This window comes from Lineus longissimus, chromosome 11, assembly GCF_910592395.1.
Source record: "Lineus longissimus chromosome 11, tnLinLong1.2, whole genome shotgun sequence".
In the NCBI taxonomy this organism is placed as follows: domain Eukaryota; kingdom Metazoa; phylum Nemertea; class Pilidiophora; order Heteronemertea; family Lineidae; genus Lineus; species Lineus longissimus.
In genome coordinates this window covers 17,579,476-17,591,604 of record NC_088318.1, presented here as the reverse complement: position 1 = coordinate 17,591,604, position 12,129 = coordinate 17,579,476, and the positions used below count along the sequence as shown (strand labels likewise).

Below are 12,129 nucleotides of genomic sequence, written 5' to 3'. Positions count from 1 at the left end.
GTTGTTGTTTTTTGTTTTTTGTTTTTTTTTGTTTTTTTTTTTTTTTTGTTTTGTTTGTTTTTTTTTGTTTTTTGTTTTTTTTTTGGGGTTTTTTTGTTTGTTTTTTTTGTATTTAGAATTGTATACTGTTATACGAAATAAACATTAATAATTCTGCAACAAAGTTGATGCTCTCTGGTATAACAATAAATGACTGGGTTACAATCGGGACATAAAAGACACCACAGCAATACACAAAGTAACTACAGCAGTTTCCAAAAGATGATAAAAAGTTCCAACCAGAACAATTTGTTTTCACTGAGTAAATCCCCCAAGAACCAGAAAGCGTTTAAACACGATCCAGTAGATTACCTTTTAACAAGGTGAACCCCTTGATTAAACAAACACGCGGCAGTTAAAAGCTTTCTTCCATTATGGTAACGTTTGTATTGACTTGCTTAATGGCATCTCCTTCACATGACATGAAGTGAGAAGAACAAAAGCATGAAAGTAATTGCCAATTAGCAACGAGATAGACCTTTTTTAAGCACATGGTGATGGACGTCTACAAACTGCGGCTTGTCTACCAGGTTATGTGGAAGACACTCCTTATTTGGCGTTAGAGACCCTACCAGCAATAACGGTTGCTGGGATTTCAACCATAGATCATTTGAACGCCAGACCATTGAATCATATATATCTATTATCTCCTGCCAAACTATCAAAGGATTTATGTACAAGTAGCTCCCTCTGCAATCACTCCCTTATTCACTAGGCTGGTTACTCTAAGGTTATTCCTTTGCAATCACACCATTAAAACATTAACTCTGTATGTAGCCCCCAATCGAGTTTGAAAAACGAAAAAAGATGGACCAATTCTCTAAAACAAAGACCAAACAAGACTTTTTGCACTTTACCCTTTCGACTTCTAAAGTTATCGAAAAATACATGTATGCAAAGATGGTGAGGATAATGGTGTGACGTCTTTCAGGAAGATTTCGGATAGAAGAACTCCATCTCCATTTCTCTGACACAAGAAAAACCTTCTCCATTTTTCAGACACACCTACCGATAGTCAGCCCAACACACAAACAAAATCAATGTGAAGTCGAAGGCGAGTCCCAGCCATAGAATGGCAGTAATGTAAACTGATGGTAAAATGATGACCTTAAGAACCAAAGCTGGCTTAGTCTGTTTGAAATATGATAAGGGCTAAGAAGGTTGATGTGTTCTTCAAAATACGACACATATCTGTCTTGCCATTTTTTTAATCGATATATCTTGTCATTCTTATAGTTCCTTAAATCTCACTACTGAAGTTCAAAGGGTTCTTTCAGAACGGAAAATAATTTGGAAGCAGAAGTATGAAGAGGACGTCATAGCACTTTATATCAAAAAGCGTGTAGAGAGAATCGGCGAGGTAGTCTCATCTTGACATGACAGTTTTCTTTCCTTTATCAGAGGCAGTGAATCTCTTCTTGAGAGGCACATTCACGTCTGTCGGCAAGAATGGAAGCTAATTTTATGGCTAACGGTAGTACATTTACACAGTTTACTATCTTTTATAAGATGCTCTTGAAGAATGACAAGATCTTAACAGCAACAAATATAGAATAATCAACACTTGGTAGCAATAAGAAGCAGTGTAGTAACACTGGATTAAAACAACAACAACAACAACAACGACAACAACAGCAGCAGCAGCAGCAGCAACAACAACAACAACAAAAACAAAAACAAAAACAAAAACAACAACAAAAACAAAAACAACAAAAACAAAAACAACAACAAAAACAACAAATCAAAGTATTCGTGGTAGCAGGTTAAGAATATCACCGCAGGACAATATCCAATGTCCCCTAACCCCTCAACCGATATGATAGATGCAGTCACGATAACCCCATCATTTATATGAGTTAAGTGGTATCAATACGCAGCTGGCAGGGATAGATAATTTCCATTGTGGTATGTGTCCACTTAGTATGATCCGTCGCTTTTTCATTGCTTTTAGGAATAAGAAGAAATATGACTTTATAAGTAAGACATACATTCCTTCGCACAAGTAATGTTGGTTTTGCAGTTGCTTTGATCTGCTGCATTGATGTGTAAGAAATGTCATTTGCCGCATCAAATTCTCCAGGCCTATACTCCTTTCCAGGGATTCTTGGGGAAACTCACTTCATGTTGCCTCATCGACTAATGATAACGTCATAAGAGTCACTTTAGGACGATTACGTCATTAGGGGTCACTCAGTGCAAAGAAAGCCTGCTGGAAAGGCACACTATACTACTAGCAAGTATAATGTATTTCATTCACCAAGATATTTCACTCTTTTATGCTTCCAGCCCTATATTCTGTGCCGGTTATCCAATGAACCAGTAATCATGTTACTCAATCAACATTTGATGGCTTAGTCCTCTCCTATTTCATTCAGATTATTGATCCGTCCGCGTTCTGATCAGGATAACTCGTAACCAGCTAGCGTCTTTTTATGCTGTAGGACGGGCTAAATCAATCAGCGTCATTTGATGTGGTACCAGCGGCTGTGCACACATTCTGAGCACGGCAGTGCAACTATGCATGTGACAAAGTGAGTCAGCTCAAATGGCAGTCCTTGGGAAATTGATGTTGCTTCGCCTAAATCGCATTTTATAGTTAACCTGGTAACACGCGATGGGACGTTATGACGGTTTTTGATTATACTGTAAATGAGGGATAAGTTTGGATGAACTGCATAAAGATGTACACTGACTAATGCTGTAAAATGAATACATGTATCAGGCAACTTCTCTATCCACAGGTGTTTTAGAGATAAATAGAAAACACACCAACAGATACAAAATTGCATGTCAAAAATGGGCAGATGTATGGATACATGGACTTGTTCATTATGCCAGTCATGCTGATAACCTGGCATAGCTAAAGAGTTTGGCGGTAGACGTAGCGAGCCACACTATACACACTACATCTCAGTGTGTAGTAGTGATTAATTATTCATACCTTTTGACAGCTATCTTCACCACATCCATCACACTTCATCCAATTTCACTCCAAACGTAAGCGCTATCTAATTTTCGCTCGTTGCTTAACAACAACTTATATTTAAATTAACGCATCACCTTGACGAATGAACATAAATAAGTGAAATTCAGGAGATTTGCAACCAACAGCAAGTGTTGAGATTCCTGATGTTGACCAACTGAAGCATCCATAATGTTGTGCACATGAGACTTGTGGAAACGATTTAGTCGGTGACCTATGCAAGATGACGTAAAAAGGCTTTTCTGTACGGATTGAAGGTTTATAAATACACAACTTTCTTCAAGAACTGAAGGTGTTTTTAATCCATAAATTGACTTCGCTCTTGTGGCATCATCAGCATATGCATCATCCTGACTCCCATGCGTTTGCGTCACCACTATAGAGCGCCACAAAAAAAGGAACAAGCAGACTGATTTTAGATGAAGGTGACAACACAGAATACCGGCGAAGGATAGCAATTTTCCACGTGTATTCCCGAGACCATTCTTTGGGAAGCTCGAAAGATCCATCATGATTTTGTGGGCATCATGCCCAATATGTTTCATACCACTCATATATCAGTACTTAACCTGTTAGTGCTGTGAACGCTGCAAAGCGAGAGGTAATCACTATAACAATTTTTGTCATTATCACATTCCGCTTTGTGACTACAGCTGAACTTTGATCAATCCCGTGATCAACCAATGTCAAACCAATGACCGAGTCTGAGAAAGGCGAACTGTTTGGAAACCTTATGCAGTTCCTGTGTAATGAGTATCCTCTAGAATGCTGTAATTAAGTAACATCAGTTCAAACGCCATTAGCCGCCGCCTATATTACTATTCATGCTGTAGTGATTAAATGAGGTAATGTCCGCTAATAGGTGATGTTAAATAGATCAATCGAATTTCGGATTTACGTCTCGGGCGAGAACATGATCTCGTGGGACTTGATGGAAATGAGGCTATTCGTTGTGATTGGTCTTATTTAAATCAGGGCCAATGACAACCTAGTTCAGATTCAATGCTTAATTTGTCCTTTTTCATCCAACGGAGTGAACTTTTAGATGATTTTTCATCAATAAGTGTCTTTTCTCGGTCCAGAATATTTGAGAACAATGCTCGATCGGCCGATAGATCTCTCCATGTTAGCAAAATCAGATAGTGGGCCTATATTTCGTTTACTCTATGCAGCCTTCGTGTTGAGCAGTTGCCTTGATCAAACACGCCATTACCCAGATCTGCGCCAGCTGCTCATTACTCCTTTGGGGTCTTGCCGTGGGGTTTTAACTCAGTTAGTATGTTCCACTCCTGATTTTTCGTTTCTCTGTCCACATCTTTATGACTCATCCCCAGCCACTCAGTCACACATCAATAAGCCGGAGCGGAAATTAAACTCTACTACAGCGTTGAGTCTTCCTCTCACGGCCAATTAAGTGTTTTGAATGAAAAACTTCAAATTTATCAAATAAGTCTATTCTGAGCACTGCAGAATACGTCAAAAGTATCATTCTGTTCGTTCGGTTTACCTGAAAAATGTTATCCCCGAAATCTGACTTAGTTGCAGGTGCTTATCAATAGGTTCCACTTGTATCAACCGTGAAAAGAGCGACTGCAGCACTAGGAAAACATATTGACGTCAATAGAGAAACAAAACAAGGAATATTGCATTTTATTTCATTTCTCCTAATCTCTTGTATCAGACAAGATAATATTAGACATCACGAAGGCTGATTTCCCGTGGTGGAAGCGGTCAGTATGTTTTCCCATTCCATTCTCGATCCCAACACCGTCAGACAGTGTGCACTGCACATCCTCCTGTGACCATCGCTCTTAATCCATCAGCGATGTTATTGAATGCCAACAGCCTGAAGATCAATGTACATCGCTCCATGGTAGTCGACCATTCACAACATTGTGGTGAGAATCCAATAGCAGATTACATCTGTTTCACTAATATTTAACCACAAAAATGCGGTTTTGAGTTATTTTTTACAGCACCTTCGCTATATTCCGTCTTCCGTGCATTTTTCATATTATCTGCCCTGCGTCAAAGCGTTCTTTGCAATAGATTCAGATGGCCGAGTTACTCACATGTTTCGTTCTTTCACACTAGTCTTCTTTGGATACATGGCCCACCTCTTCGATGACTCAGTGCCATCATGCCAGACAAAATTAATCTGTCAAAACATTCAATTTTTCGTCTCATACTCTGTCTCCGGCTGTCACTTTGTGGATGACAACTTAATAAAAATGAAATATGGAAATGTCAAACCTCTACAAAAAGAGCGACCCCAGGGATATGCCGTTGGGTGTGTAGACTCCTTAATGAGCGGTTCATCTCATGGTCAGTGATGCTGTCTTATTAGCGCTGTGAGCCAATTAGGGCCAGATTGTTCAAAACCACCAAATTTATCCCTACGGTTACGTTGAGTATCCGGTGTGTTGAGCATTGCTAGAACGCCACTCCCATGCAGGTTGCGGATTTGATCCTGGACTTGATCGTTTGAAACTGAATGATTGCTTTGAGGGGGCTCTGAGACGGTTCACGACTGTGGCCCAAGAGGCATCTAATTATACTGGTGAACTTTTCCGTCATGGGCGTCGCCGCAACAAAACTATGGCAGAATCGGGCCTTTTGAGGAAGCGGGATTGTTGGAAGGTGAAGTTATTTTATTTATGATTATCAATGATTTTCTGCACAGCTTTAATTTACTCATCCTGTGACCTGACTGTCATTTCATCAGGGCATACTGCCTAATTGACGTGACAAAACAGATCATAATCAAGCGTCGGCTCTGATATGCCTCCAAGTTATCGATAGCAAAATGTTGCGAGAATGGATCTTTTTCCCGATAGTGCTACATCAAAGAGAAAATCGATGTTTAATCTAAAACTCATTTCCTCAACAATGAGCGCTTTTTGTACTTCGTCTACCCAAAAATGCCAGAGTGAATGATGTTGACATCTGCCGCTTCAGGAAACGATACCTAGTGTTGTGTTACCCAGCTCATGTGGCGCTATCCGAAATAAGGAACACGTACCCTACGGGATGTCACCGAAATTGATGTCTCACAACCTCGTAAATAAGCAAAAAAGACTGCCACTGCACAAGGAAGCAACTCCACCTGAAAGTTAGCTCACCACTAATACACTTCATTTCATACAGGAAACTGCTGCCTAACGAAATCCCTTCGCGTTTAAAGACAACGTGCCTCGTGTAAAATACATATGGAGTTGGAGACTCCAGATCATCTGCTTCAGACCTACCTCCCGTCTTTATGGTAAAGAACAGGGGGAATGCTTGCCAAGGGACACGATCTTGGCCACAAATCTATGGTCCACCACCACTAGGAGAGCTTATTTTCGGTACGAAAACGGACTGCCTGGCGAGGATCTCATAATTTCGAGAGCTGAAGAAAAAACAATATTGTCTCTTGCTTGTGCTGTAAACAAGTGTTATGTGAGAATACATGTAACACTCAATGTTGAGGCGGTAAGAAATCCTCCCATACAAAAGCCTCCCGATCCCCATACACCTTCTGCATAAGGAAAACTCAGCTACATGGAGCATAAACAGACTTGGCTCCTACGGATGAAAATATCACTTTTCCGCCAATACGGAACAATGGTGTGGAAGTGACACCAAGATCTGAACAAACTGCTGTGTTTCCATGGTATCACCGCTAATATATACATGAAGGTGCTGTACGATATTTCAGCGTAATCCCCAAGTCAATTCTATTAGCTTGTAATGTGTCGAAGGCAGCGGCTGCCGATTTAATATTACTTTCGAAGGTCTATATTTTTGAATGCTGAAGACCAGCATGCTCAGCCTATTTGATAATTGCATCAGGCAATACACAGCGATAAACTAAGATGGCCCTTGCTCCTGAAGCTCTTGGAAAAGAAGTTTTTCTGGGAGACCGCGGGACAAACAGAATGCAGTGGCTGGCTTTGTTTATTTCTGTTCCACCACAACTTCACTTGTTCACTGTGGGAGAGCTTCTACAAGGATTCTGACCACCCACTAACGATATCTAGCAAAGTCGGGACTGTGAATGTTGAAGGTACTGTGTTATTACTGAGGAAAGATACACAAGTCCATTCAGAGTTTGAACCCCAAAATTTGGCTTTACAAGGTAATCACTCTACCGACTGAACTCAAGGGAGATTCCCCTAGACTGATGGGCTAGTAGGAACGATGCCATGATCATCACAAAATGAAGAGCAACAATAGTAACAACATGGGAATGACCCGACCTACCGGTCTGCTACAAGACTAGTGTGAACGTGTACTCTCACCACAAACAAATACATTTTTTATATCAGTTTGTCCTCGTCGTCTGCAAATACGGCCTCCCTCTACTCGAGAGTCCTGTATATTGTATATGCACCCACACATAGCGATCAATTCTGCAAACATTGAAACAGTGTATGTACAAACACAGCGAGTAAACATCCAACTTGTCTGTCTCGGCTGCAGATTGCCTTTTCTGCGTCGTTCTAAAGTTATGAGACTCCTTTTCGATGACTTGCGAAAAACGTAGTTGCATCATCTGATATACAGTGTAGGGCATAACTTTTCTTGGAGAAAAATCTCTTTGGTATTTCTTGGTACAATGTAGATTGCTTGTGACGACGTTCCACATAACCACTATCATGCCACTAGTAGCTGCTTGTAAACCAAGTTAATAGCAGACACTCCAATTATATTATGCACAAATCTAATCCCACAGTAAAGGATGATAAATGGCAAGTGTTTTGTTTCTAGTAAAACCTAAGTAGTGATTCTGATTTAAATATCTCAAATCACCCTATATGAGCACCAGCATTCCATCACGACACTATCGTCCCAATTTCCGATAGCGATCAGAGGCAATTGCAAAGCAAACGCTCTGGAAGACTTGGTCAACATCCGCTCGAGGAGGTGGGAGAGGTTCACGCCTCTTGACTGATGCAGAGCTGAGTATCACTCATCTCCCTCCCCGCGGATACACCAGCACGGAATCAAATGAGAGAACCACTCTAAGATAAATTTGTTTTGCATCTCTTCTGAACCCACAGAGAACTGCGAGAGTGGGATGTAGATTGTAGACTGCATATTCTCACACCTTCAGAATCATTGGTAATTTATAACTGACATGTTGCAAATTGTGTACAGTATTCCAACTGTCCCAATGGACTTGCTGATGGTTTTTTCAGTAACCATTGAAGTTAAACCCGGTTATCAACATCTATTACAGAAAAAGCTTTGCGGCTACAATTCTCATGAAATATTCAATCATGTTGGCGGAGAAGCAAACGGTACACTTCATATTGCTAAAACATGACCTGAAATAGGAGAGAAGTATTGGAAAATTGGACGTCAAAGCGAGACATGGCAAAGTAACCTTGGGAACAAAGTTGGTTTTCTGTTACAAACAGTCCGTCTTCGCAAATCTGACCATAAAATAAGATAAGGTTCCTTTTTTCAGAGTCAGTGGTACATGTATACCAAAAAGATAGATCAGTGATTGTCAGATGGACATGTTGAGACAGTAGCCTCATGACCCTGGTTTCGAGTGCAATGGCGTCGGTCTCTGCAATGAAGGGTGGGTTGTGGGTTCAAACCCTATAGTCTGATCGCCACTTTGTCCTCGTGTGCAAGTGATGAGCTACCGAGTGCCTTGTTAAGCGCTTTGACAAGACCTCGATCCTGCCAGCCTGTCCTGGTGCTCGGAGCAAAGACCTCTTAGCATATTGGTTAACACTGCTGGCAACCAGGCAACATGGCATGGGTTCGAACATTGCGTCTCACCGGAATCGTTTTGGTGGAGTTCAAGGAACTCAAATTCCTCCACAGTCCTCTCCTTGATGAAGACTTCAAAAACCTTTAAGGGCAGGATAAATAAACTTCACAGGTGGTAAAGATGTAACCAAATATAGCGGAGATCCGGATACAGGTCATTAAGATGATGAAGATGATGATGTTAATGTCATAGTCTCTGATCTTGACCTGAATGAACATGCATACTACTAAGGCCTAGATGTCATTTCAGCACCATAACATGCTACGCGAGGGCCTCGGTCACTTTATATCAGAGCGAGGTTTGTCAATAATTCTCGCTCCACCTCGTCAGAATAAAGCTACATTGTATATGGATAATCTGTATCGTCTGTACGATATTGATATGCCACCTGTTACAGAGCATCCATTGTATTGTTCTCATCATTGTTACGGACGCCATAGAGGCGACGTGTTGGATCTGAGAAAGAACAATACCATGTTACCATATTGTTATTTTTTATCAGATGTGATTCCAGTCATAAGTGAAGATCAGCAGTCCCGACAGCACCATGGCAAATTGGACATAATATGCCCGCCTTATTATAATCTCGTGTTGTGCAACACCTATCTTTTGATAAATGTGATCACATTCCTGAGTTCAACAGAGTATCTTTGGCCAGAATAAAAACACTTTATCAACAAATTCAAGCCACATCATTTGGATAGGTCTTGATTCAATCACCCATGGTCACTACAGTTCTCCCGGCTACAGGCACTGCCATAAACTGACAACAATGTAGACTCAAAGCTTACCGTAAACTGGCGACTCTTCCATCAACTCCAGAGTAGCAGTCCCCGAAATCTTATCTCCTGGTCGGAAGATAGCCGACGGGTTATCCAACACGATATCCAAATTACGTAACTTCTGGGGGACTTGGGGTTGCTGAGGGGGACCCCTCATCGCCACCCCATTCATGGTCAGGTCAGACTTGGAATCGTTTATACCTTCCAGTGTGAATAGTAAATACTCACTGCGATCATCAGACACAGCAGTTGTACCAAACTGCTGTTGATATGCCAGGCCTATTCACAGGCCTGATTAATTCGAGAGAGAAAAATTAGCCTATGAATATTATCCCATTTGTTATGCTGTCAGCTTATGCAGAGGAAACATTTTGTGAATGCAGAATCCAAGTACATCACATCCTTTGCAGTGTATGAGATGCGTCCTCACTGATGTCAAGCCAAGCGAATGAAGTTGTCGCTGCTGTGTCTTGCTATTGGATATTTCCGCGTAGACACCAGTAATCAATTGTTTTACATGTAGCTTACATGTCCAATGAGGCACAGCTACTGAACACCAAACCAACCAGAGACATCTATGCTATTGAAAAATACTTTTGTTAGCACATCCGTAAAACCGAAAGTATATACTCCACTGTTAGCCAACTCATGAAGAAACAGCGACCTCAGATCGCCGCAAGTGTTCTGCGGATCTATGGCAACGATACGCCGCGCCTTCGACTGAGAATTAGCAAAGACTTATAATGGACATCAGCCTTCAAGCTCGAGTAATCCATGGCCAAGTGGGTGATCACGTGGAGAGCAACTCGATACATTCGCTCTACCACAGCAGGGTATCAGTGGCGCTGACGATGACAAAAAAATTGCTCGTCTTCAGATCGCCTCTCTGATGCTTGGATTTATTTAAGTAGCAACGAAACGCTGTGTCGTCTTACAAGAAAGACTTACATGTATAATGGTCATTGCTGTCAAGCTCCAGTAATCCATGCCCAAGTGACCACTGTCGATACCCCAGCTATAACCTTGGGAGGCATTGGCGCTGTTCGTGATCGGCGCTGTTCTCGATACCCTAGCTATAACAGGCCCTGTAATAGAGGGTCACCTGGTGATGATCATGACAACGAATAATAGGAGTCTGAAAGGTGGGACATGAAAATGTGTCATGTGCCGTTGCCATCGGCAGCACAACGTGCTTCTCCCAAAGGCTTTCAAATAGAAATCTGAGTCATTGGGTTTGTGTTATGGAATAGCTACAGAAATCTTAGCCTGATGGAGTCTTTCTGAAGATCTGCATGAGACAACTAGAGTCAGGCTATGACTCACACGCCGTTATCACAGTTACATATCGCGTATCGCTGGCCCCGGGGCTGAACCACTACAAGTCACAGCAAGTAAATCGCGCGTGGCTTTCTCTTGGCTACTACCTGCGACGGTGATAAGCGACATAGCCGCACGTACACCACCTGAAAATGGACCACCAATCTTGGTTCGCGAACTGATGCCGCACCATCGAAAATCCACCAAGCGCGTACACCAGCTCTGCAGCTAGTTATAAAATCCGGCAACAGATGGCGCGCAAACAATAAGCAGAAAGCGCCATTTCGAAAGCGCCGCCTGTCGCCGAACCATCTAACTAGCTAATTGCCGATCCATTTGCGCGTACACCACGACAAAGCCGAGCTTTTAAGAAGCCGGGCGAATTTGGACCATCAAGCTTGATGCAATGGATTGCCGAACCAATTTGTCCCGGCAATGTGGTGGTGTACGTACAATTGGTCCACCAATATTTCGTGGTGTACGCGCAGCTATAGGCGAAGTCTCCTTCTCCCACCAGCACCATCATGAGCTTCTTTCTGTGGATGACGCCATGGCAATGTGATGGTGCCTCCCTGCAGGTGGCTGCTTCTCGGTCTCCCCCTGCAAAACCGATTCCTTCTCTCTGCAAGGCACGGCCATTAAGACATAATCCTGTCTCTCCCTGCAAGATACGGTATCCCTCCCCCCCCCCCCCCCCTGCAACGCACGGTAATTCACAATTCCTTCTTTCTGCAAGGCACAGCAATTAAGACACTGTCTTGCAGGGAGGAAGAGACAGGATTATATCACTTAATTCCGTCTCTACGGTTTGGGGTCATATATATCCTCGTAGCCATATAAACACCCGCCCATTTGCATGGTGCCACGCCCATACCAGTTCTATGCCATGATACATGTAGTTGCGTATTTGCCCACCCCTTCTTGATGATTAAGTTAACCGCCGGGTGGAATGAAGCCTCACCACAGGCTTTCTGACAATATCGCTACAGAAGCACGATTATGGCTAACACAGCGAGGTAATGGGGAGAATCTTGTGTGAGCTCACTAAAGCTTGCACTTCACATATTAGTGCTTGCCAATGAAAGGTTAGTCGAGGTTTTGCCGAAATTGTGGGCTAGTCGAGTGGACCAAGTGGCCGAAGACATGGAAGACGAATAAGGATGTGTGTGCGGCTGAGACAGAAAATATCACCCCATGTTAACTCGTGATAAACCTTTAAAACAAAAAAAGGATTCGCT

At 42.2% G+C, this 12,129-nt stretch overlaps 1 protein-coding gene across 2 annotated transcripts in view; it reads right to left on the bottom strand.

Annotated features, from left to right (window-relative positions):
• The window catches only part of LOC135496194 (arrestin domain-containing protein 3-like), a 55,399-nt gene extending 44,811 nt beyond the window's left edge, over window positions 1-10,588 (bottom strand). The window contains exon 1 of one of the 2 annotated variants that reach the window (XM_064785368.1): window positions 9,584-10,588. In XM_064785368.1, the coding sequence (XP_064641438.1) occupies window positions 9,584-9,746 (163 nt within the window). In that variant the 5' untranslated portion in view covers window positions 9,747-10,588. The remainder of the gene's footprint in view (window positions 1-9,583) is intronic. The other variant, XM_064785369.1, reaches the window with a different exon arrangement.
• Between the last annotated feature and the right edge of the window lie 1,541 nt (window positions 10,589-12,129).